General features: G+C 46.4%; 1 protein-coding gene and 1 long non-coding RNA gene across 4 annotated transcripts in view; one reads left to right on the top strand and one right to left on the bottom strand.

Moving 5' to 3' along the window:
- Window positions 1-3,007: 3,007 nt before the first annotated feature.
- OTULINL (OTU deubiquitinase with linear linkage specificity like) lies at window positions 3,008-26,446 on the bottom strand. 3 transcript variants are annotated; one of them, XM_019753535.3, is made up of 8 exons: window positions 26,280-26,446; window positions 11,405-11,564; window positions 11,290-11,321; window positions 11,107-11,198; window positions 10,206-10,355; window positions 7,595-7,723; window positions 6,426-6,695; window positions 3,008-5,631 (listed from the first exon to the last, which is right to left on the bottom strand). In XM_019753535.3, exons 1-8 carry the CDS (start codon window positions 26,428-26,430, stop codon window positions 5,458-5,460), a joined length of 1,158 nt encoding a protein of 385 aa, XP_019609094.3. In that variant the 5' UTR covers window positions 26,431-26,446; the 3' UTR covers window positions 3,008-5,457. The 3 variants fall into 3 exon arrangements, with proteins under 3 accessions (XP_019609094.3, XP_088652567.1, XP_019609095.2); XM_088796441.1 differs by lacking the exon at window positions 26,280-26,446 and adding an exon at window positions 25,962-26,165; XM_019753536.3 differs by lacking the exon at window positions 26,280-26,446 and adding an exon at window positions 21,370-21,418.
- The window catches only part of LOC141570729 (uncharacterized), a 29,838-nt gene continuing 25,297 nt past the window's right edge, over window positions 22,992-27,532 (top strand). The window contains exon 1 of the long non-coding RNA XR_012495176.2: window positions 22,992-25,813. This is a non-coding gene — a long non-coding RNA (uncharacterized LOC141570729). The remainder of the gene's footprint in view (window positions 25,814-27,532) is intronic.

The raw sequence follows: 27,532 nt of genomic DNA, 5'->3' as shown, positions 1-27,532 counted from the left end.
AAAGCACTACTCTGCCACAATTTGTAAAGGGAAAATGCCATTTTACATCCTGCTTTAAAAAGAGGATCATGTGTTGTTTCCTTCCCCTTTGCAGTACAGAGTACCTTTCAATCTGCTTGCACTTATAAAGACACAGTCACAGTAGGGACAGCTGAAAACGCAGCCACACATAGAACTGGTGTCATAAGCAGACTGACACGTTCCATTACTACCTTGTGAAATAGAAACCAAGTGGGAAAACTAATGTTTCTCATTTACCATTTGCTGATTAATGAAGTAAACAAAGATCAAATATACACCAGTGCTGAGTTTTTCTTTTAGTCTATCCAGCACGATTACTTATAAAAGTAGCTTCTGATTAGAGATAAATGTTTGTCTTTCCTATTTTCCTACAACGATATGAGTATTTTATAACAAACATCATTTTCACCATGTATCACCTCATCTCTGCTCCTTTTTTAAGGGACTCATAAATGTGTCTACTTGGCATCACATAATGAAAGTTCCAGAATATTCACGCAGCTGTTCAGGTCTTCGCCCAGCAGTCAGTGTGCACCAGCTGTTTCTGCTCACCTGGCCCTGAGGGGGTCCTTCACCACGCAGTTCAGTCCAACAGAGAAGCCAGCGCCCGAAGGAAGTCTGTGTACAGTGGACAGAAGCCGTGACTTGACAGGTACTGGAAGTAGTTCTTGAGTTGCTTCCCTATTTTGTCTTTGAGGATGGCAGTGGTAACAAGAAATTGGACAAGGAAAGTCTCAGACTTTTGTGCCTGTCCTTATAAATTTGTTGATGTGTGATAAGGCACAGTGGAGTAAAGTGATACACCATCCACGAAGCAGTCTAGCATTACTGATTTGACCTCATTCCACCTGGTCAAACATGTGGGTGAGCAAAAAAAAAGGTGTAAAATGCTCTGCTGATACTTAATTTTAACTACTGATCTCTGTTTTGTTCCATCAAGATGTTCTGTCCAAGGTTAGGAACAAGAAAATATCCTTTGTTTACAAGTAGGCAGCTTCGATGGGAAAATATTTCTATGCTTCCTGGAACGCATCCGTAGTTTAAATAAACCACTTGTACAGAAGTGGGTATTACAACCCATCTGGACTAAGCTGCAAATACTTAAAGCAAGCATTTTTTTAAAACTTATTTTTATTTTAGGAAACTCTCTTGACTAAACTTTCCAAGAAATATTACAAATAAGTGACCACTGGTGGCAGTAAAATGACTTACATATTAACAGCAATCTAAGATCTGACGACACCAACGATGGTCGCCAACAAATCAATTATATACAGAAACTTGGGTTTTTAAACAGAGAATGCTTTTTTTTCCCCAGAGCCACCAGGTAGGAATACAATTTCACCGTCCCACATGAGGCCCCCTCATCCACGCGGGTTCTGCGCCACACGCGTCCCACACAGAGGTCTCGTTTCCGCAAACGCATTCTGTGATCTACAAGTGTGGACACGTGGCTGCTCTGCTGACGCGGCTGCGGCGCAGTGAGGGCTGCGGGTGGTTGGATGTGTGAGTGAGCGATCTTCCCGTTACTTATAAACCATGCCGCCCAGATAAGCTTTCCTTCTCTTGGCCTCCAGGAGTGTGACAGGATTAAAGCCAAAGTGAAGTAAGGGAAGACTCACTATTTTGACCAAATAACATAGAAGTGACCGTACAATTTGGGCTCACTTAATTTTGCGTCTGACTATAAAACAAACATTGTGACAAAAACAGAATTCGAAGCAAGCTATACCTAGATAAAGTATACCTAAATACAGTCAATACAACAGTCAATAAGGTAAAGCAGTAATAATCAAATTGTGACAAGCAACCCCGTAGGCTCTTAAAATTTTAGATCCATAAAACGATAGATTATATTCTAAAATTTTACCCAGTAGCGAGTCTTAAGCAGTGAAGAATCACACAGCTGTAGGAACATGTTATTTAAACACAACTGAAATGACTGAATTAGTCATCCTTATATTTATGTTTGTATAGGCTTTAACATACTGGGTTAAAAACATTTACCTTCTTTCATGTTGAATTCCCAACATTTGCAGAGTACTCATAAATTAGATTTTTTTTCATCCCCAAGACCAGCTTGGACAAAATTAAACTGGTCTTTCTTTGACCTCACTGAAATATGAGAAAGTCACCTGATATATAATAATGACAAATATTTCCATCCAAACTTCATTTGCAGGAAAGTCCTTGGAAAATTCACTTGCATGCCCGCTGACCTGGGCTCCCCCTGCACTGGCTCGGTTTGGGGCTCTCTCTACACTAGAGAAGGCTTCTGGCTCCCCCATGGTGGAAATGACTTTGGTTTCAGACTGTGAAGGCCCACATCCAAAAAACTGAAGTCACCAAGGTGGCCCTGAATTAACACAGTCTCTTGGGGGAACCTTTCAAATGATACTTTTTCTAGGAGAAACCAGAAGCCACCCATGGTTGTTTCTTTATTTTGGAGGTGAAGTAAAACATGATTTGCCCCATCCATTAGGTCACCTACTCTCCCTTACTTTGGATGTCTACACTGGGGATCTTTTAAGCCTGGAGGAAATAGTCACATTAGGAGGGTCTGATATAAAGAGAATGTGCAAAGTAAACGAAATCCAGGTACCAGGTGAGAGAATTAAACTTGCCTCCTATGAAAAAAGTCAGTGTTGAAGATAACAAACCATGACCACCATCCATTCTAAGTATGGATGGTGGTGATGGCTGCACAACAATGTGAATGTACCTTAATGCCACTGAATTGCACATTTAAAAACGGTTAAAATGGTACATTTTAGGATATATATATATTTTTAACAAAATAAGAAAATTCAGTCTTGTACTAATATTCATACAACTCCTCAGTATGGACATGTCTGTCCCAAATTTGAGAGAGAAATATTTTAAAATCAGAAAAAGACTAGGGCTTATGTTTTCATTTTTGCTATAATCATTTTTGCTTTCATCATTTAAAACATAAAGGTTAGAAAAACATTAAACGTTAGCATCACACAGGAAATTCACCTCTAATTTATTGGTGGCATTTAAAAGGGGTGCTCATTTATATACAGCTCCTTCTAACTAGCTTGGTTACATTCAATATACAACTGAATTAGAAACAAACACAACAAAACACCCAATACCGCCTCCCTTAAAATTTTGTTTTGCTGCTTTCCCAAAACACAGCAATGATTTAAAGGTCTTCTTTACTTTTTACTTGCATTGTACTGAAATGTCCTTTTTTTCCTCACAATTTGGTCTTGCTCCTCTATTTAAAGAATTCCTGCCCCACCCTGCCCTGTCCTCCAACACCCAGTCAAGGTGAAGCATAATGGGCTGATATGTCACATAGGCTGCCAATCCCTGTGAGAGTCCTTCCTTTCGATCCTGGATTGATGTGAACGTAACGACACTGGGTAAGGCGATGCACGGCGAGTGGTAACATGCAAATGCCAGGTGGTGCCTGGACTGCCCCACTGGAGCCAGACTCGGGAGCAGCGATTCAAGGCGTGTCAGCCACTGCAGGCCGCTGCAGGCTGTCGTGTCGGCTTGTGAACACAAAGGGTAGAGCTCATTTTTCTGGGTCACAGTAATACATCCAGGGGACAATTTCCAACAAGTCAATTAACTGACAGGGGTTATGCACAACCATAGATGCTTCCAAGCAGGAAAGGGCTGTAGATATCTATGAAAAACTCCTGTTTTGTGTGGCTCTCAAAATAACACAAAGCCCCTTGGTCTGAACTCATTACTCTCCAGGCAGAAAACAAAAGGACAGCAGGCACCACACAAGGCATGACGGGATGTCCAGCTAATGTACATACAGGTGACTATCCCCATTACCAAAGAGTCAGAATGGGATTTTCGCATACCACAGCATCTAACATACCTTTTCTATTTATAGTATGTATGATACGAACACGTGAGAAAACGTCCACTCAAACACATTAAGGCAGCCACTCTTAGAAGGGATTTGTAATCTTGAAGTAATATGCCATTAGCCAAGATTTTAAAAGTTATTTTGTATTTATTGAAATTCACAACAGACTAGCAAAGTACCTCCGAAATAAAGATGACTAAAATAAACTAGAAAAGTATTTCCAAAATAAAGATGAGCCCAAAGTGGGTCGCCTGAGTCTATGAGCGGTCCATGGTTGCTGTGACACATCGTCACAAACCTAGCGACTTAAACAACACGAATGGATTACCTTCCAGTTCTGGAGGTCAGAGGTCCGACATGGTCTCACTGGTCAAATCAGGCACCGGCTGGGCTGAGTTCCCTGCTGGAGGCCCCAGGCGCTGTTCCCTTGCTTTTCACAGCTCCCGGAGCCACTCACGTTCCTCAGCCCAGGGCTCCTTCCTCCACCTCCGACACCAGCCTGTCGCATCTCCTTCTGACTATCCGTCCAGATTTCTCATTTCCCTCTGACTCTGACACTCTTTCGGTTGTAAGAACCCTTGTGAATACCGGTTGACCCAGAATAATCTCCCTATTTCCAGGTCAGGGAATTAGGACCTTAATTCCACCTGCATCCTTCTTCTTTGCCATTCAACCCAACGTAGTCACAGGTTTTGGGGGTTAGGATGCAACATCTTTGCAGGAAGGAGGGGCAGGAAGGAAGGCGGTAGGTAGGGTTCTACCTACCACACGCTAAAAGCACATGTGACTCCACCACAGTTGAATATTTTCATGACAGTTCAATAATTGTCATTCAGTTGCCTTAATCTACAGAATTTATCTTTATCTATATAAAAGGTATTAACCTGGCCAGATGCTACAGCAACAAAAAATGTAGAGATATAAAACAAATTGTACATTACAAAGTAGTGGTTATCTGTGTATATGTGTTTATCTATGTATATATGTATATATAAAACTATACGTATGGATAGGTGTGAGTGTGTGTGTGTATATACACACACACACACTCACACATACACACACATATACACACACATAATTTTAGTTAATCACGTGGTGCTAGAAAATCAATATACCATAGAGATTCCTGGAAAGGTAATGGTATAAAATAAGGCCAAGTTTATGAGGATCCAAAATCAACCAAAGACAAGAAATGAAGATTGTAAAAGTTAGAGACAAAGAAATTCACTCTTCCTAGGTTAGTCGTTTTCCCTACTCATTTTCTTCTCTACTTTTTTTCTGTTGTTGTTCTTGTCCAAATTAAACGGTCTCGTGCCCTTAATGGCCCGCCACGTGTGAAGGGACCACAGCCCTTAGGAACAAGGTCAGACCACCAACCCACAAATCGATTAGTGCAGCTTTGGAGGAAATCCCTGACAAAGGAAAGTCGTGTGTGCGCTGTTGCATCCATGTACCTGTAAGCCCGGGAAGAAGGTCCTAATCCCTTCAGTGGCTACGACACTAGCTTTGGTTTTCCAGAAACACTTTCCTCGCCAGCGTGACCACCGTCCTGGGCAGGTGCCCAGCCCACACCAGACTTAGAAGACGGGAATATGGTAGTGGAGGTCGTCCTCAGTCAGCAGGGAGATCTCCGGCCAGTCCCTGAGCGGCTCCTCTGGGTAGCAGACTTCAAAGTCCCTGCAGTTAAACTTGAACAGTCTGAACACTTTTATCTTGACTTCAAGGGCATACCCAAGGATAAACATATCAATCTGGGGAAGAGATGAAAGAGAGTCACAAATACACATTTCTGAACTCCAGCCCTCCCACCAGCGGCGGGAGCGTGCTCTTCAGCATCTTGTGAAACCATGTAATTGTTTACAGACCCACACTTGGACCACTGAGTGGCAGAGTTAGGAACAAATGTCCACGGCGTGGGAGGCAGGGGACAAGCAGAAGAACATCTCTCTACACTAGCATGAAGAAATCACGGGGAAAAGGTGTTTGGGGGGGGAAACTAATAAAAAGTAAAGAAATACTCATAATAAAAAAATCACAGTTTTCCAATCAGTTTTCTATCATTCTAAATCCATTTATATGAAGAGGTCAGATGATTTTGTGCGCTTCCTAGGAAAGCAAAACAAAACCCCTTTTCTATGGGGATAGAAAAGCACTTGCTGGATTTAAAACTATTCAGTAATTTCTATGTATCTGCAGTAAGTAACCAAATGCTTTCCCAAACACTCGCTCACTTTCCAATGGGACTTTTTCCTGAGGAACCTCTGCTGTGGGAGAACTATTATCACCTGGGAAGCAGCGTGCAAGGTCAGAAGGGCTCCCAGCACTGGCATTCTCCAGCCACGGGGCTGGAAAGACACACAACAGCCAGCGTGGGGCGTGAGGCTTATTACTCTCCTTTCCCTCATTTGAGGGGCAATAGCATCAACCCACCACCTCTGTGCAGCTGGTCTTATCACCATGGAGAGCAAACGCCAAGCCCCTACATGTTCAAGGATTGCCAATATCATCCTTAATCAAACACACACGATTCTGCGGCCCCAGGTACCTGCTCTAGTCCACATGTGTCGCCTACAGAATTTAGATGGTTCACCATGAAGCTCAAAGGATCAGCCGATGTTTCCCGGGAAAACAGGAGCCTAAAGAGACTGGGGATGACCTTTTTCATCTTCATTTGTTCATACACTTCAGTGACCTGATACAGCATGATGAACTTTAAAGCTTCGTACAGTTTGTATTCCAGAATGGCGTCAGAGAAAAGGCTGTTGCACATGCTTCCTCGCTTGTGATAATCTTTAATCGCACTGAAGTCAATCCACTAAAACCCAGATGTAAAAGAGACGTTTAGAGGGGCAGAGGTGGACACACACGCCATTCATAATTTTTTAAGTACTTGTCAAATAAACCACAGATTTATGGAGGGGGATGGAATTTTTCCTTTTATATCTTTTGACACTGACTTTTTTTAACCATAAATATATATTACTTTTACAGTAACAAACTAGTTCCGATGATATATTTCTTCCATAAAAGCACCGCCTACTAGGTAAAATACTAAGCAATTCACTTCCTAGAGCTGCTTAAGATCGCTGAGTTACACAAAGCTGACCCTGGCTAGTGTCCTTTAACTCACCGCGTGCCAGGCACAGTTTAAAACACCCCACGTGTATTAATTCTCACAACTGAATCCTCACAATAACCGTAAAGGATAGACACTAGTTATAGTTCACTTTTACAGACAAGAAAACTACAGCACAGCAAGATTATGGTGTTTCCCGAGGAGGGTTCATTCCAATAATCCAAAATCTGGCAGGAGAAACTCTGAGTCATATAACAACATTCACGCTGCCCCCCCCCACACACACACACACCCAGTTATTAATGGGGGGTGTTTTGGAAGGATGCTTCTGAGTGCCTTGTCCAGCACTTGTATCACATTTTTCTGGGGAAACTAAGGCACATGATTGTTGAGGCTTCCAGGTCAACCCAGAAGGGCTTCTTAACCTGTAACGGGCCTGACTATCATGGACAACAACACTGATCCAGCTCATTACTTGAAAGGAGAAGAAATCATCAGTTACTGGAAGCAGCATTTCTGCCTGCGTTTCCTACCCACCGAACATAAAATGAGAAGCCTGACGTCAGAGAAAAGCGGCTGCAGTGGGATGGATGCTTTCATTCCTAGTCTTTTACCATCCCCCTCCCCCAAACACTCACCTGTGTTTTCAATAATTCCACACATTTACGTAATTTTCCAAACACATGTGAGCCTGTGTACTTCTCAGGACCAAAACTGTACAGTTGGATCCAATTACAACCTTGTGAAAAGAGCAGTTTTTCAGGAAGCTTGAAAAGAAGAAGACGCCAACAATGATTAGTATCTTAACGTTTATTACACACAACTTGGAATGTGTCACAGCATATAATCTCATTTCACTGAGCGCTCTTCATTTAAAAAGACTGTAACAGCAGTTAAGGAAAAACAGTCTTTTATTTTTTTGTTTAGATTTGTGGATTCGGTGATCTGGATCATTTCTTAATTCATAATTTCACAACTGATGAAAACAAAAAAAAGATTAAGTCTACAAAAATGATCTTTTTGGATAAAACGTTTCCCAAACTTCCTAGACATGTCCCTTTAGAAATTATTTTTAACCACACAATGTTAGAGCAACATAGTACAGCCGGGAACACGTGGATTTTAGAATGATGTGCTTTGGGTTCAAACTCAGCCCTGTTACCCACAGCAGGGAGATTACTCAGCCAGCCGACTACTGAACCTCTCAGCAGCCTCATCCTCTGCTGTAAATCGGGGACAACACTATCCATCTCACAGGACTCTGGCTGGGAGTCAGTGAGATTATGACAGACGTAAGGATCTGATTCTTCACAGACACCCAGTGCATTTCCCACCCAGCTCAGCTTGAGGAGTCAGGGTCCCTGCTGCGTCACGTCCTCAGCAACGAGAAGCAAGGCTGGCACACCACACACACTTGACAAGTATTTGCTAGATGAAATGAAACTAATAAAACAACTCTAAGTAAAAAAAGGTTAAGGGGGCCGGCCCGGCGGCTCAGGCGGTTGGAGCTCCATGCTCCTAACTCCAAAGGCAGCCGTTCGATGCCCTCATGGGCCAGTGGGCTCTCAACCACAAGGTTGCCAGTTAAATTCCTTGAATCCCGCAAGGGATGGTGGGCAGCGCCCCCTGCAACTAAAATTGAACACGGCACCTTGAGCTCAGCTGCCACTGAGCTCCAGGATGGCTCAGTTGGTTGGAGCGCGTCCTCTCAACCACAAGGTTGCCGGTTTGACTCCCGCAAGGGATGGTGGGCTGCGCCCCCTGCAACTAGAAAATGGCAACTGGACCTGGAGCTGAGCTGCGCCCTCCACAACTAAGACTGAAAGGACAACAACTTGAAGCTGAACGGCACCCTCCACAACTAAGATTGAAAGGACAACAACTTGACTTGGAAAAAATGCCTGGAAGTGCACACTGTTCCCCAATAAAGTCCTGTTCCCCTTCCCCAATAAAAATCTTTAAAAAAAAAAAAAGGTTAAAGGACTAGAACATGCGAGGCTATGTATATGCACAGACTTTATATTTCTTTGCTCCTCAATCCTTAAATGTATGTCCTAGATTAAGGCATACTGCATCCAAACTGAAAATTCAAGCTATTCATCAAGAATTGCCTTAGACTGTTAAGAAAATGAAAAAACAAGGCCCAGATTGGCAGAAAATATCTGCAGATCACATGTCTCATAAAGCATTTGCATTCACAATATATAAAGAAGTCTCAAAACTCAGTAATTGAAACAACAAAAAACCCGATAAAATGGGCAAAAGATTTGAACAGCCACTTCTCTAAGAAGATAATATAGATGGCAAATAAGCTCAACATTGGGACTCACCAGGGGAATGCAAACTAAAGTCGCAATGATACTAATACATACCTATCAGAATGGATGAAACAAACAAAAATAATAAACAAACAAAAAACCCCGACAATACCAAGTGCTGGTGAGAACGCGGAGCAACGGGAATGCTTAGAAATTACTGGTAGGAATGTAAAATGGCAGAGCCACTCTGAGAAATGGTTTGGTAGGTTCTTATAAAGTTAAACACACACCCAGCAATGTCACTCCTGGGTATTGACCCAAAAGGAACAAAAACTTATGTTCATACAAAATCCTGCAAGGGAATGTTTCTCATAGCTGTGTTCATCTGGAAACAACCCAGATGTCCTCCCACTGGTGAGTGGGTAAGCAAACCGTGTCCCATTCGCGTCAGGGAATATCATGCAACAGTACAAAGGCAAGAAGCGCAAATTCACAGAGGCAACTGGACGGACTGCAAATGCACGATGCCAACTACGGGAAAGACATCGATTCAAAAAGCTACATGTTGGATGATCCCATTGATACGACAGCCCGGAAAAGGCAAAATGACAGGGACAGAAGGCGTATCAGTGGTAGCCAGGGGCTGGGGGTGAGAGAAGGGCTGGTAAAGAGAAGTGAGGGATTTGAGGGCAGCAGTTATACGCTGTATGTGTTTGTCATAACTCGAGTAACTGTAGAGAAGAAAAGTGAATTTTAGCAGACCACCTTACTTATTGTAAAGGACAGATGCTCTTCTCAAGAAAAGATAGTGGCATTAAAAGCAAACAAAACTCAGTACGACCATCCTTCTGAGATGGTTGATTTGCAAACTGACCTGAGAGACAGAGGACGGGGTCAAAGGACCTCTCAGAGCTCCCTCACCCTCAGCAGCCCACTGTGTCACAGTCATGGTCAAGGCGACACTTCGCATATTTCCAGTGTGAGGACATACCTTCACAATGTCTTTTTCTTTCATCCAGGAAGGAAAAGAGAGGCCCTGACTGAATATCTGAAACAACACGGATCTGAGTGCATCGTACTTGTCTCTCTTCACTTGTCGAACACACTTAATGTGACGCCGCCAAAACAGCTCCTCATAAGCCTATGAGCACAAAAAGAGAAAGTTGTTTTCTCCTTTCACTACATAAGAGATAAGGAGAGTGCACTGAATGTATTTTCAGGGGGGGTGTTACAGTAACAAAACAATGATAAACTATGAATGTGACCATGTGTCATTTTAAAGTGACTTTTGCGTGTATAGAGACTGTGCCATGCTATTTTAGATGGTAAGTTCCTGGAAGCCCCGAGTCAGGGAATGTCATTTTGGGGAGCTCATGGATCCAACTCGACCGCAGTGGAAACTACTGTCTACTTTAAGACCACGCTGAGGGCTGCATTAAATGTACCGCCCACTTTTTTGTTTTCTCTTCTTTTTGCTTTTGCTAGTGGCAAGGCAGCACTGCTGGGTATATTCACTAAGACTGGTCCAAAGGAAAATTCTAAAAATCCTCAACATATTTTTGCCAATGGGCCCGATCCCGTCAAGGACAGAGGTCTCCCCTGCACGTGCAGAGATTTACAGGCTGGCCAGGGGACACTGACAAGAGTACAACGCTTGCGTTTTCTCAGCTCACAGGCTGAATATCCCAAACCCTCCAGGGCACTAGCTCTAAGGAAAAGACCTGAAATCAACGTCTAGCAGCTGTTTGGCTTTTAAATTAGAGCCACAATTGTTCCTTATGTCACATTTGGTGTTAGTTGATCTCTGGATCCATAAAGCAGAACGGAATGTTTGTTTCTGGACTTTCACACACAGATTCTCCATCTTCCATGACCTTTGCAGACAGACTTACCTTCCTCATCAGCTTGGCACGCGCTGTCTCCCCTTTCCATTCTCTTGCACAGTAACCGAGTAAATCAACTTCTGCCTCCACACTGAGGTTCCCTGGACCAAACCAAAAGTAAAAGGTCATTAATTTCCCCTTTCCTCCTCCTGCATTTTAAAAATAAGGAAACATATGCGTGAAAATATTTACTTTTGAATTTTCTCTGCAGATATCCAATCCACCTAAAAGGTAAAGGAAACAATATCAACATTCTACCTTGATAACAAGGGTATTTTAGAAATTTCAAGATGACACAACCACGTACCATTTCAGCCGGTGCCCTAAACGCACATGCAGCCTCCTGAAGTAGCAGAGGGAGGCCACCAGAAACGAAACTGCCAACAGCACAGACCCCTTGGCTAGTCTCCACGCCGTGTCTAAGGCATGGCTTGTGAGTAATGTCCAAGAGTGAACTTGGTCATTTCCTACAAAAATGAAAAACTTCTTTTAAAGATCACATGACAATTATACAAATCTGCTTTCTTGAAGGCAGAAAAAAGACACACTGGATAATTTTTACCTGCACAGTGTCATCATTGATTTACAGACACATTGTTAAAGCCTTCAAAAATTAAAGAAACACATAATCCTCCTAAAATCTGTGTCATATGTAAGAATATCTTTGTTCCCCAAATTCAAGAGGAACAGTGAACATAAAGAGTGTGGGTTCCAGAATCCCTCAAACCTGAACCGAAAACCTGCTTCTCCTACTTATGTAGTCTGTGTGACTGTGGGAAACCTAACTTCTCTTATCTGAGTTGTCGTGACTGTAAAACGGGGGTAAAATACTGAGCTCACTGGGGAAGGGCAGGAAGCAGGATTTAAAGACCAGCACAGGGCGCCATGCCCTGTGCTGAATACCTGTTGAGTCCAAGAATGATGCCAGGAATTCTGCCCGGCCTGGCACCGAGCACACAGTGGGGTAGGGGTGGGGGTGGGGGTGCGGGGAGAATGGGGGGGAGCAATCACACCAGGGGCCTCCAGCAATGCCGCCACCATCCGCTTCTGCCCACTCTGATGTTCTGAAATCAGTACAGGCCATAACACACAGCATCACCTGAGCACACGGAACGAGTGACTCAGACGAGCAGGCACTCAGACAGCATTTCCAGAAAGTGGTCCATTTAGAAGAAGACGGGTGCGATGGAGGTGGATGTGCTGCTATGATGTACACTCTCCTTCCTGACGCGACAGGAGGGGAAGTGAGCCTGTCTGGAGCGCTCTACTGTGTACGTGCAATCGTTTACTATGTGCAGTAGATTCCTAACCATCTTTTGTCTGAGAATGTATAACGCTGAAGTGCAAATCAGGAAGAGGGCTTCTGGGCAACGGCCAAACCTCCTGGGGTTCACTGTGAGAGTTTCCTCCACAGTACGTGGTTCAGAAAAGTTCCAATGATTAGCTCTCTTGCTCAGCTTTGGTGTGCATGCACACGCTCAGTGAGGAATTACCAGCAGATCGAGAAACCCAAAGTTACCAGCAAATAAAAATACACATACTTTTATTTTATTACTGAAAAGGACATTTTCAAACACAGGGGCTTATTGTTTAGAACTGATTAGCTATTCATTATAGATTTACTCCCAGTTAGAAATTTAATAAAACTTTTTATAAATTGTTTAAAAATCTAGACCCATACTGTCTTTAAAATTAATTTAAAGACCTATAATTTAGACTTTTATTAATTCAGTCTGATTTCCCAACATTGTAAATACTGAAATATGTAAATATTTTTAGTAAATCTTTAACATCACAGAAGAACGAGAATTTTCTCCATGTGATATACATAATTTCATCTACTGTAGTCATAAACACTTTCTAGAAAAATGGAATATTACACGGTATTTTAGTTCGTTTTTTCTCTTCATGTCAACTCCACGTCAAATTATAATTAGGACATCTTTTCACATCACTACATATAGACCTATGTTGTTCTTCTTAACAAATGCATAATATTTCAGTATAAAACTAGATCATCATATATATAATCATTGCCTTAATGATAAACATTTGATTGTTTCCATTTGTCACTCTCACAAACATCACTGAGACAAACATTCTCTTCCACTGCAGACCATGGTTCTGCCCACTCTACACACACACACACACACACGCACACACACACGCACGCACACTTCCCTAGCCTACTGCCCATATCCTCAAAATGAAATCCCTCCTACAAGTCAAGCAAGGGTGATAGGATCAGCTTATGAGAAAATACCCGGGAGGTTTGCACCCCCATGCAAGCCTGGGCACCAGGGAGCGATCGGGGAGCAGCAGTCATGAAGTCACAGGAGAGGAAGCCGCTCCCTTCACTCCCCGTGGCCCTGGCCTGGCTGCACGTTCACTTCCCACATCTCGTGGATGTGACACTAGAGCCCCTTCCTGGAAGGCACACCAGCTGCACCGAGGAGTCTCGGCTGATAATATCAGGAGCGGGGCTTCCAAATCAAAGGAGGGGAAGAATGTGCAACATTTTAGTAGGAAGAAGTATGGCTCCACTGACCATTAAAACAGCTAGTTGGAGCTTTTCCTACGTGCCAGACCCTGTGCTAAGTTTTACAGGGATTAGTTCACTTGCTCCTGCAAACGCCACCGGGGTGTAAGGGGGCCCTGGAGCCCCACGGCGTCTCATCCCGGCCCTGCCCATTCACTGGGCAAGTGACTTTGCCTCCCTCAGCTTGTTTCTTAACCTAGAGCTGGAAACGGTACGTCACAGTGCCTGGGACACGGAGGGCTCGATGCATGCTCACTGTTACTATGGTTACTATGTGATGACACGGGAATCCTAGCAGTATCTGCCTCTTACAGCTGCCATCTGGCTTACCGTAAGTACCCAGAAAATAGTTGTTATTATTTTTATTGCTATTACTCTAATCACCCTTATTTTGCAGGTGAGGAAACTGCAAGAGAGAGAGAGCTGTAACAAGTGGTCAAGGTGGAATTAAAAAACGGGGTGATGTGATGCCAGAAGCTGCATGTCTCATCACCTGCCTATCCTACCTAGGGTTTCCAGGTGGGAATTCCTGCCCGTTCTCAGGAACTTTTTTCACTTTTCCTTTCCCGAAGCCCGAGAAAAGTTGGTCGGGAAATCGGGAAAATCGGCTTCTTGAACCCAGGTGATTGGTAATATCAGCCGTCACTTTGTGGAAATGATTCATCGTGGAGAACAGTAAACAGTTGATATCTCAGGATTTGGGAATAGGAGTGTGAAAAAAAATCCCTGAGAACGGATGGGAATTCCCTCCTGCAAACCCTAATCCTGCCTTTGGACTGTTCAGCTGAGGAAATCTTCAAATCGGCTTTGCTACAGCAAGGGCATGAAGACTTTAAGAGAATTTAAACAATTTCTTCCTGCAAGTGTCAAAAACTGGAGGACAACTCAAAAACAGCAGAGAAGCCCACAAATGAGAAGACTAGTAAAGCACTATCTGATCAGCACTTGGATGATCTTGTGAGTCAAATCTCATTTCCCCCATTACAGCAGAGAGCAGATAAAATGTCCCATGTCAGAGTCTGCGCCGGGGTCCCACTTCAGCCAGCATGCCACGGAGAATTCAGCAATGGCCCACCTACTTCCCCCCGCCCCAGAGAAGCCCTCTGCCTAACGGAACTGGCCTTGTGGGATGCTGACTGGACTAGTAGAAAGAGGGAGAAGGCTCTACCACCAGGGAGTCGGTCATTCAACATAATAAAAAGGAGAACAAGGCGAGAAACTCAGCGAGCGTGGGTGGCAGGAGGTTTGGGCAACAAAGAATCTCCAAAGTGAGGGTTGCAAGAGGCAGAAAACAGAAGCACTGCCAGGAATTATGAATATTGGTCCTCTTCCATGGTCATCAAGAGACACAAAAGTGAAATTTCTTTTGAATCCTTTTGGACTGGTCCACTTGGGTAGTGGCTGAAATGAGGCTCCATGTAAAGCCCTGTGCATTTCTATTACATTACGAAGTGGATTAAGTGGGTCTCATACACCCCCAGACATCAGCTCTCAGCCATGCCCAGAGACCCCAACCCACACCATCAGAAGCAATACTTAAGTAGTTACGATATCCTCCAGTAATTACAGCAGAACCTCCTGAAGTCAACAACGTGGCTATCTGAAACTAACATCGGATCTGTGACCACTCAGACTGTAGATGGCAGATGGGACCACTGACTAGAACTGAAAAAAAAAAAAAGAAAAGAAAAGAAAAGATACCGTTTTTTGTGGTAAAATTCTACTTAGAATTTTTTTCCATTCTCTAAACTATACCAAAGAAGAAATAATTCAAACATTCAAACAGGAAACCAAAAAGAAAAAAAAAAGCCTGAAAACAAAACTAAAAGACACTGAAGAGCCGGAAACTGAGTGATTATGCAGGTGGCAGTTCTACTGGGAGCCCGAGGCTCCCCCTCATGGAAACTCATCAATGTCTGGTTTTGCCTCCGACACTCCCAGGGGTGTTCTGGGTCAGACAGCCCACCCTTTCCTACCTCTTCCCCACGGGTGGCCGCACCGCGTCCCCTAGCTCCTGTCCCAATCTGACACACGGCACAGCATCACATTGTGGTGCTTTCTTTCCACACGGCCCCACTGTCACCTGTGTCCAGCCCAGTGACCTTCTCCTGATACAGAGGGGATGGATCAAGGGCTAGCAAATGGGCCACGAAGGGGAAAATTAGGCCTGAGCTAAAACACATGAGAGCACTTTAATGTAGACGTCTGAGACAGCAGAGGGAACGAAGACATATACATACATCAAAATCATCTTGTTTAAAAAAGTCAAGGTAAAAAATACAAAATTTAATTTAACAAATACAACAGATACTTCTATCTGCTGCAATGGCATATTTTGGTAAATCGGCAGCAGATGGAAGAGTGGCCAAGAGAGACAGGGAGATTAGGAAGCCAAGACGGGGTGTGGGGAGGCAGCCAACCCTGATGGCTGTACCCTCCCCCTGTGGAAAGAGGACAGAGGGATGGGGGTGGGGTGCAAAGGGGAGGGCACAGACATGTCAGAGGTGTCAGGTCAACTTTTCACCCTTTTCTGAGCTGTGTCACAGAACACCACTCGCTTTGAAAAAGTGCATGTGGCTTTTGGATAATTCTGACCAAGGGCAGGAAGTGCTGCAGAGAGGAGTAAACAGGCCACGTGGGATGTGGGCAGTGATGGCCTGGAAGGGCCTCCCTCCCCCACCCCTCACCCTAGGCTCACACTTCTTCCCAGGTGGGCTGGGCATGGGCTGGCAGGCCGAGATGTGACGTGAAAGACACATGGCCTTTCCCCAGGGAGCTCCTGGTCTGGAGATATGACGCCCTCCCGTCAAGAAGGGCTACTGGTCAGCTTGTCCAGGCCCACAGGGCCACAACCTATGCTCCCGGGGGGCCAGCATATCCTGGTGTTGGGGTCTGGCCAGGATGCAAACTAACACAGGCCCTGAGCTGGATGCCCAGTGGCAGGCAGACCTCCATTCCCTAGTGGGTCACCTTTCTCACAGGTTACTTCTGAGAAACTCAGAGGCTCAAGAATAAAGCAAAATATCGTCCATTAGTCCAAACAAATAAACTAAGCTACATGGGAACAGAGTGATCAACGTGCAGAACAAATCCTGTTAGGTCATCAGGTCTCTAAATAATTTGGCGCACCGGCAGACCACTAGTGCTTCTGAAACGCTCAGGACAGCAGTGGGAAAGGCTGGGTGTCTTTCAAACAGTCTTGGTTCTTGCAGAACCATAGGGTAGTTTGTTGTCTGTCTAGCAGTTGAGGGGAAATATTCAGAAAACATATTCTCTTAATACATCTTTGAAATGATGAGGCGAAAAGCCTTTCCCTGCTTTTGTCTGCCCGGCACTGGCCCTGCTCACTTGAGAAACGCGTCCCCCACCGAGCAAAGGACTGTGACCCGCAACGGCAAGATGAGTATCACCGAGGAAGAGAACCACCAAGTGGACGGGTGTTATCTTGACAGTCATGACCAGGAAGACCTTCCACTGTAGGCCATCGTGCAATTGCTTACGCTCTGAACACAGCCCCTCAGGACAGGGTTTGTTTTACCCATGGCTTCTGTGGGTAAGCATGTCAGTAATACAACAGGAAACTGCTCCTGGCCAAACACCGAGAGAGGTGCGCGTGTGTGTTTAATAACATCACAGCTCAGAGCTTTCTTCCTTTACTGAGCACACCTTCAGGAGTGTGAAATGCAACCCATCGCCTTAAAAGGTAAGTTCATTTTTCTAATCATGCAGAGGGGTTTTAAAACCCACCCAACTATGAGAATGCCAAGGCTGTAGGTGAGCTAGGCTTCTACTGAAGAGCACATTTTAATTTCTCCTCCCGGAAATCCCAGAACTCCAGGGTCACTCCATCCACTCGGGCAGCCTCCTTGGCCAGGTACAGACAATGGGTTTTCAGAACAGGCCTGGGGCTCTGTCTTCTTTCTGCTATTTTCTAGCTGCGGGACCACAGACTAATCACTTAGCCTCAATGATCCCCAAAAGTCTCCCCAGTGGCGGAGACCAACAGTGATAACTGAGGGTTGGAACAAAATTAAACAATAAGCCACGCGAGTGCTTCTAATGCCACAGGCGCTTTGCAGATGTCACCTCTCGCTGAGTCCTGCCACCATCTCCCCTCCATCTTGTCCTGAATCAGTGTTTACGAACCTCTCCAGGTGGGAAGTCACTCCCTCTTGTGGGCGTCCACGTTCTTCTCTGGAATGTTTCTCTTTACTGACCCAAATCTATCATCATTCCAGGAATATAGATTAAGCTCTCCTGCAGGCCAGGCACGGCCAAGAGCTGCTGCTACAGCTGTGAACGCAACAGACGGGATTCTCCTGGCAGATGGACCCTCCGTGTTTGGAGCACGACTGAGGCAATGGCCCAGAGGGAAGGACTGGGCCCCCATCAGCACAGGAAACACGGGAACCTGACCTAGACCTGCCTTAGGAAGGCGTCCCCTAGGACGAGGGGCGGATCTCAGACCCAGGGGATGGACAGGACCGCACAGGCCAGGAAAGCAGGGGAGGCCGGCGAGGCTCAGATCAGCAGGGCCTTTTGAGACTGATGTTTAACTGAAGAGCAAGGAAAGCCCCCGGAGGGTTTTAAGAGAGAGGTGGATGGGATCAGATCTGTAACCACCAATTGTTTCTGTTTGGGGTCACGAGGAACGTCTGACTCCTCTCCTGTATGACAACCTGTGAACCTTTCTCAGAACCACAGAGTGTTGGGCTGAAGGGGATGGGATTCCACTGGCTCTCCAAGGCCTGACATGCACCAGCCCCTCAGCAGAACCGCTCCCTCTGAGCTCTGAGCTCTGTCCACACTGCCGCTGGGGTCCATGTATTCACGATGTGTCCCCTATAGGCCTGAAAGTGCCTCTAAGGCGAAAGCTGAACCTTAATCACTGTGGACCTGGTCATCCGATAAGCTGTCACATGCACGCTTCATCTTTGGGGTGAAGAAACCTAAGCCCAGAGAAAGCAAGAAGTCTGAACTTGAACCCATATGTTCTCACTCAAGGTCAGTGCACTTTGAACTAACTACAGAACTGCCTGCCCTGAGGAATGCTCATCGAAGAATTCAAAACAATTGAAAAGCACAAACTTAGAAGGCAGCTACTATTTCCATCGTGCCCTTTTCTCTCTAAACATTCCCCGTTCTCTCCACCGGTCCTCACAGGACATGGTTTGCAACCGTCTCCTCATTATCCCGGGCACTTAAATGAGACCCCACGTCAGAACACAATGTCCCGAGTGGGACCCAACCAGGAGGTTATTCAACAACGTGCCCACTTCTTCATTCTCGATCAGGGGTCAGTGAGCTCTCTGTACAGGGTCAGGGGTAAGAAGCCTGCGCTTTGCCAGCCGCCTGGTCTCTGTCCCAACTACGCAAATCTGCCCTGGCAGAGTGAAAGCAGCCATTAGACAATACACAGCAGAGCTGTGTCCCAAGAGAACTCTTATTTAAGGATACTGAGATTTGACTTTCACGTAAGTTGCACATGTCAGAAAATGCTATTCTTTTTTTTTTTATTTTTTCCAACCATTAAAAAATGTAAAACCATTCTTAGTTCATAGGCCATATAATAGTGAATGGGAGTACACATTGCAATATACAGATGATGTATTATAGAATTGCACACTTGAAACTCATATACTATTACTAACCAATGTCACCCCAATAAACTTAATAAAAAAAAAGTAACTGAGTGGGACAGATACGGCCCAGGGGCTGTGGCTTGCTGCACCGCATTCTGGATCATACACTCAAACTGATGCAGCCTGTAATTGTATCAGTGATGTACAGCTGAGAAATAAAACCGCCATCCACGGACATTCAGACTGCTGTCAACTTAAAGTCTTTAGACCTGTTGCCGAAGTGTGTCTCTCCATCTTCCCAAGGGGAGGGGCGCAGGCACTTTCATTCCACCGTCCTCACCTTCGCAGGTGGAAGGGCTTTCCTGCAGACCTGGTGCTGGCCTCCGCCCGCCACTCTCACGTTGCTTCTTCCCCAAATTAGAGAGATGATGGAGAGGTGTAGGAGATTCTCCTCAGCTGTGCACCCCCTCTCCTGTCGGGGCCTGCCTGCCTGAGAGAGATGCTTTGGGCCTGCTGTGTCCCTGGGAGAGAGGCCTGACCTTAGGGGTGAGTTCAGCTCGGGCACTGCCAGCAAACATAACTGAGACAGAAGGATTTTATCACTGAGCTGGCATTTAAGAATCTTGGACTCCTGTCTACCTTCCAGTTAGCTCCGAACCTGGGAAAGAAAGCAAGGGAAATCCAGGTCCTGGGTGCAAGGTCTGTGCCTTTGAGACCCGGGGGCTGACGTATCCCTGCTACATTTCGTGGCACTGGATTTGGCTCTCTGCTCCAACCCTGCATGGTTTTCGTGGCGCGCTCTCTCTCCTGACTCATAGACCTTAACAATTAAGCCTGTCTTCCACATCGCAACACAAATCACTTACAAACATGTGAGAAGAACCTAACGGCACACTCTGAGGCAAGCCAGTAGCCACTTACCCCTGCGGCTTTATCCCTTAATCAGAAGCATCTGCGCTCTGTTCCTAACGGTGACTAAACCTTCTAATTAGCTTCCCTTCTCCAATGCCGTTTTCCACTCTGTAGCCAGTGTGAATTTTTTGGGGGGAGTAAGGGGAGGGCGTTTTTTTGTTTTGTTCTGTTTTACATTCAATGGACAGGTCATCGCCTATTTAAAAATGTTTGTGGCTTTTCTTGTAGAAAAAACTCAAGTCCCGGCAGCCAGTTACGTGAGCTGGGAAGGCCTCTGAACAAGGTCTGAGAGATGACGGCACATCGCCTCTTGCACCATCCTAGCCGGGAGCCTTGGGAGCTGGTTCTTCCATAACCAGGAACTGCCCCCGGAATGGAAAGTCGAGATGGTCCCACCACTGATGGAAGTACATGGCGGAAGCCTCCCCGTCCTTCTCCCCACCTTTACCTGTTCCTCTCATGGACCCATCTACCTATAGGTGGTCCTTTAGGTCTGCTCTCCTAAAAAGATACCAATGGCTTCAAAACAAACTCATCACATATTATAGAGCTTTATACTCAAAGTCTGTGGACCCCCAACATCAACCCAGCTGGGCACTTAGAAATACAGACCCTCAGTCCCACAGAAACAGATTTCCAAGCTCCCCAGCGACGCACACACACACGGAGTCTGAAAGGCACTGTGACCGAGCAGGGGCTCTCCCTGCCCCGGCCCCAACTGCGCACTTTCCGGTGTGTTTGGCTGGGGACCAGGCACCCATCTTTTTTTTTTTTTTTTTTGGTTCCTGGGTGATTCCAACATATTGCCGGCTTTGAGAAACACCGCTCTGGAGTACAGGCTTCCTGCACCCTTGACCTTTCTGTTATCTCCAATATGTTATCACATGCCAATTAATTTCCCAAATTACTTAGGAGAAATCCTGGCAGATTGAGGAGAGTCTTGCTGGTCACGTCATCCAAAGACACGTAAGTGTGGCCTGTGCTTTACGCCTCTCTCCCTTTGGCCCACGTGATGGGCTCCTTTTACTAGTCAATTGTTTTTCTATGGCTGGGAGCCATGCTTATCTACAAAGGAACTTTGCTGAAATTAATAATAAAGGAACCCAACTAGTAGTGTGACCTCAGGGAGGATGACCAACTCATCCTGGCTTGCCTGGGCCTCTCCCAGGTTTAGCAGTGAAAAGGTCCCCCTCCCAGGAAATCTCTGTCCCAGGCAAACAGGGATGGGTGGTCACCTACCTCCAGAGCCTTCGTGGCCTGCCCGATTCCCCATTATTGTCCCATCTCTTCCTTTTGCTCAGGAGGACTGGCCACTACCTGCCTCCCCACCTCATTCTCTAATTCTCAGCTCAAATGTCACTTCCTTGGGCAAAGCTTCTCTGACTCACTCCCAACCCCCAGGCTTGGTCCCGTCGTAGTTACACCCTCTCATAGCACACAGTGTCCTTTTCCTTCACAGCACTGGTCACAGTTTACACAAGTGTGTTTGTGTTTGATTAGTGTCTGTCTCCCTATGTAGGTAAACGTCTTAAGGACCGGACTGTATCTGTTTTCTCTCTGTTTTCTTGGTGCCTACGCACACGGTAAACAGCTAATAAATATTTGTTGAATAAATAAAGTGAATCCATGTTATCAGGATCCAGTCCATATGTCTCCATGACAGAGAGTGCCAGCTTCACCCAGTATCCATTCTCTCTTCTCCCACAGAAATAGAGTTCTGACTTTTGACTGGATACGTAGCCACTCAGAATAAAGGCTGTGTTTCCATCCTCTCTAGGTGCCGGGGATGGCCCTGTGAGTTCTGACGAAGTGTTACATGCACTTTTCAGAAGGCTCTGCAGAGAGGCATGCATTCCTTGCCCTTGCTGCTCCAGACTAGCTGGAATATACATGTGATGACAGATGCTCAGCAGCCGTCATGGACCAGGAAGTAGCTGTGGGCACGGGGCCATGCCCGGTGGAGACCAAATGGAAGGAGCCTGTGCTCCTTATACCACGGACTGATTAGTGTCTGGGGAGCCACCTCTAAGCTTTGACATGAGAAAAATGAATTTGATTCACTTATTTGGGGTTGTTCTGTTATCCCACCATGCTTAAGCCTAACAGTCTATCTGGGGGGTCCCTCCTGAGTTTTAACATGTATGTCAGAAATAGTGAGCCACCAATGTGTTTTCCCTTCCCTTAATGATACTCCCATAAATAAAAGGCAGGAAGTGAGAATGTGAAGTGGTCACCTAGTGGGATGGTTTCCAGGTAGTGGAGTGAACAGGCACCAGAGTCAGGAACTCAGGGTCTCACCCTAGAGAGCTGAGGCGCTCGGGAGCCCAGCTGCCTCCCCTGTGAAGAAACATAATGGCACCAGGCCATTAACCACTGTTCCCCTTCGTCCTCTAAGGCCTCGTCCTGGTAACGTGTTTCAGAGTCATGTTCCAGGTAGTCACGTTGGGGCACGAGGCACAGGATTTTAAGTAGTTGTGAAACAACTGAAGTTCAACTAAACTCACAACATTACTTGAAACTTGCACGGGGAAAGATGCCCTGAGCATGTGAGACAATACATGAGGCCTTGACAGATACCAGCAAACACTCCCGACCTTAGAAGTTCATGCCCAGTACTACAGATCTATACTAGCTGACCTGAAACTGCAGTTTTGATAAAGAGACTTTTCACAAGGGCTTCCATGGAGGCGACCAGTTTCTAAAAAACAGTGAAAACAAAGGGTAGGGAGGTTGAGGAGCCTGGGAGGGAGGAAAGAGGGAGAACTGTACCTTCACATGTTAGAGGCTCAACATTGAGTGAATCACTCAGTGAAGTATCATGGAGAAGACACTGGAGTATTAAAACACGAAGAACAAGACAGCACACGGCAGGTCAACAAGCATCCGCTGTACAAGTCCTATCACGACAATCAGCTAAGTACCCAGAACTGAGCTTAACAAACATTCAAAGAACAAAACAGAGGCATATGCCATGGATAAAACTTATGTAATAAACTTTCGCTCAGTTCAAGTGACTCTTCTCTCGGCTCCAGAATTCAGAAGAAGGAATCAATGAGCCTGAGTCTGGGAGACCCAACATTTATACTAATAATTCCATTGGCTATGCTTGCGTTTCAAAGTGAGTGACCAAACTAATCCTTAGCTACAAACTGAACTCCAAGTTCATTTTTTAACTGTCAAGTAAAATGACAAAGAGCTGGTCTGGTCCACAGACATCAGTGCCATCCAGCTGTCCGTGCCGAGATGGTGGCTGATTCTGTCCAGCCCACGCTGGCAATGGCTTGCCATCTCTTCCACTTCCCCTTTCCTATCAGCCGTTCAGCTTCCTCCATGGCATTTTGGCCTGTCCTAGCAGTCGATTTGGAAGACACAGAGCACTCAGTTTTCCTGTCACTTTACAGATGTCACAGGAAAGTTGAGGCCTTCTTGTGACAGGTCAACAAACATGCCCAAGGTGTGCTAGGTGTTATTCTAAGACCTACAGCAAGATTCTCTTTTTACTAGGCAAGAAGGAATTTAGTTCACTTTTCTTAAATGCTCGAGGAACCATTCTCTGCTCTGGGTGAGAAGAGACACAAATTGTTGAAAGCATGCTCCCTCAAGAGCTTCCACCACCAGCTCCCCTGACCACCTCCGTTCCTGAACCACTCGGGAACTGGTCTGTACCCACTGTGGCAATCCCAAGCCTCAGGTCTACTGTAATCGGGACAAGAGGGAGAGGGCAGTCTGCTTCTCTTTTCTTGACAGTCAACCTCTGATGTTAAATGAGATTCTTTATCTCTCTGAATTGGGGGAGGTCTCGCTCGAGAAACTGACGTCCTCCTCTTTCTTCTCCAGGCTTGAGGGCATTGAACCAAACGATCTTCACTGTCTCTTTCCTGTCTCATATTCTGATTCTGACATACAAATGTTTAGTTAATGATTCTCAATATTCAAGCACTTAAATTTTGTGAGGGGAGTAAATGTCTTAACTATTACATTGTTTTGTACACCTGAAACTAAAAAAAATTTAAAAAGAAAAGAAATAATAAAAGTGGCTACCAAAACCCCCTGTCCATCCCTGCCCATTCTGTGGGTTTTCTTCTGCTGTTGTCCGTTTGCTTTTTATTGTCAACTGTTCCTTATTATCACTTGTTATTACCGCAAAAATAAATCTTGGTACCTCTCTTACCAAAAGAGTTAGGGGTAGGTTAAAAACCTGTGGCATCCTAGCTTTGGCAATTGGTTTTAAACGTTCCCCCGCCCCTTCCCCACTGGCAAAGAAGGGAAACTACGCTCCTAAGTCCTTGGAAGTTGTGTTTCGGGGAAAAATTTTTTCCATAACCTGATCCTTGAATCACATTCTTCCACTGCCGCCCACCAACGGCAGACCCCACAGGCTGGAGCAGGAAAGAATTCTCACTGGGCTCACAGTGCTGGCACACCTTGAATTTGGTGCATTGGATGGAAAAACGCCTGGTAATTATGTTAAGCCTAGAGTAGGCACCTTTCCAAAACCTCCCAAATCAGCTTTTACCAGCTGTGGCCCTACCTCCATTTCCAACTTTGCTTTCTCTGCCAAAACGATGCAGGGAGAAGGGAAGAAAATAACATAATAAAAAATTCAAATGAATACACCCACAGAAAATATTTAGCTAATTCTAAAATAATCCAAGGTGCAGAAAGGTTGGAAAATGAGTTCCTTCTCCAAACTTTTGAGAGTGGGAGGTAAGTCAATCACAGAATTCTAAACTGGGCGGGACTTAGGGATCAGCCAGCCCAGTGCCATTGTAGAGATGAGGGCACAGAAGTCCAGAGTGGTTGCAGCTTCCAGGCACACAGTCCTGGACAGAATGAGTCTAGAATCACATCTTGACTCCCAAAGGGTGCTGTTTCCACTACACCCAATAGGGAAACCCCTGTTCGCTGTGTGAACTAAAAACTCCTACTTGGACCAACAAGCATATCTGACACCTGCCAATTTCCCATAAACGCTGCAGTACCTGGAGCCCAAACTCTGTGTTTGTGAACCGGCATGCTCCCAAAATTCACCGGTGGGCGCACCCCCCTAGGGTGGCCATCAGTTACACAAAGGGAACGCGCTCAAAACTGAGAAGCAGCGTTTCTCATCTTCCTTGGAGCTGGGACTCGAGGGCACGACTGAAAGGACGGCAGGGAAAAGACCGTTCACTTCTAAGGTGAGGGCCCAGCTGCCAACTCGGGGGCGCAGAGGCCGGGACACAGGTGGCGAGCCCCGGATCTCAGCGATCCGACATTTGCACCATCTGTGCCACACTGTGCTGCTGCGCTTGTCCTTGGTGACACTGTTGTTAAAAAGCCAGTTCTCTGTTGTTCAGCGAGTCTCGACTGCTGCGAAGGTGTGTGGGCCACATCCTCTGCCAGCAAGGCAGGCGCGAAACTCATCGACTCCCCTCCCACTACAATCAAGGCTCAGAGGGGACACCGAGGAGTCACGCTGCTGCTCCGCGGCAGGGCCCGGCCCGACCGCCGCCTGGGCCCCTCGCCCCCACCCCGCAAGACCGGCCCTCTTTCCAGGAACCTGCCTTCCCCACCTCCGCAGGTCGCTCGCTGCAGGGACCCAAACAGCTCTGCCCTGGTCCTTATGCACACGCAACGCGGTCCCCGACGGCTGCCCCAACCCTGCAAGGCTGTGGGGTTGCAGCGCGTCACCGTCTCCGCCCTGGTAAGACGCCCGGCGCCCCAGGTCCCCCATTCCTCGGAGCGCGAGCCCTGCACGCCAAGCCCCGGGCTGCGCCGACCGCGGGCGAAGGAGAGCGCGTCCCCGGCCGCCCGCGGCCCCCGCCCGCCCCACCGCCCCGCCCGCGGCCCACCTGTGGCGGGGGCGCGAGGCCGCTCCCGCTCCCGCGCCCGCGGGGGGCTCCTCCGCGCCGCCATGCCGGCCGCGCGCTGCGCACGGGCGCGGAGCCTCCGCCCGTGGGTCTGTCAGCCGCGGCGGCCGCCCGCCGGCGCCCGGGATCCCTTCCCGGCCACGGGGGGAGCGCGGGACGCGCCGGGCGGGGATGGCCTTCCGCGCACCCGCCGGGGGCCGGCGACCGACTGACGCGTCGGTCGGCCAATGGCAAGCCGCGGTAGGGCCGAGGGGCGGGGCCGGGGGCGGGGCCAAGGGTCGAGGATTGGGAGGGTCTCACTTGGTGTCTGCGGCGCTGGCTCCGGCTGTGCGGGGGCGACGGGTGCTCCCCGGTAGCACAGGCTGCTTCTGGGATCCGAGAGCTGCTCCTCGGGAAACATCCTGAGATTTCCATCCCGCCCCCTCTCTGGCATTTTACATCGACGGCCCATTGAGTGGGAAGAAAAGAAACCTGGAGGGTGGGATGATGAGAGAGAGGACCAGTGCCGTTTTCCTCTCCGCTGCGAAATCACAGGATTCCCTTTTCTGGCTACGTCACAGCACTGGTGGGACTGGAATCCAGATGTCGCTGTTGGCCCGGGGCCTGTTCCCCAAGATTGGGCAATTTTTCTGATCTTTATTTCCCCGTGGGTCAGCAGAATGGGGTTATGCTTACTTAGAGCTCACAGTTTACCTTAGGAGCGGGAATATGTGCGCCATTGACAAAATTAGTGCTCTGATAAAATGGTTTAAAAAGAAAAAAACTATGGGAGTAGTAAAGGGTAAAAATAAACAGCTCAACGATAAAAAGACTCTCACAACAAGGATCTTTTGTCCCCAATTTCCTAGTGAGATGGACTTTTCCTTTTCAGAAAAAAAGGGAAGAAAATAAAAATCTTCGCGAACACTTCCTCTTTCTCCAATACACACAATTCCAGAGACAGACTTGGATGTGCATGTTTTGGCAGCTTTTGAAGCAGAAGTTCCATAACTAAAGAAAGATGAAAAACACCCTGCAATTTTACGTGATTCCAGTGCACTAAGGGCAATGTCTACAAGTAACAGAATCATTTCCCCACCTTTCTGAGTCTCAGAGCAAATGATTAGAGGATCACAGCGCTTTGGGAACTCCAGGAAATTTCTGAATCAGAGCAACAGCAAATAATATAATGCTAGGCATTTACTGACAGCTGACATCAGACCAGGCACTCTGGTAAACCTTTTTCGTATTATTTCATTTAATCCTCACACTTGCCCATGAGGTGGGTACTGTTATGATCTCCAGCTTACAGATGAGGACACAGGCTCAGTAAATGTTAGTGCAGAGCTTGAACCTAGATCCAATCTCTCAACCACCCTACCATTCTGCAACCCGTGACTCACAGAAGATAACAAAAACGTTCCCCAACTCTGCTTCATGTTTAGAAAAAACATCCCTTTAATCCAAATCAGATTTTAACACAGAGGGGTAGTTTTCGACAGCCATAAACCATGACTTCCGTGTAGAGAGACAGCCATGTTACTCACACAAAATAAATGACTTTAAATTGCTGC

This window comes from Rhinolophus sinicus, chromosome 3, assembly GCF_057876585.1.
Source record: "Rhinolophus sinicus isolate RSI-liver-muscle chromosome 3, RSI-T2T, whole genome shotgun sequence".
NCBI lineage: Eukaryota > Metazoa > Chordata > Mammalia > Chiroptera > Rhinolophidae > Rhinolophus > Rhinolophus sinicus.
This window is presented reverse-complemented; position numbering and strand designations above follow the sequence as displayed.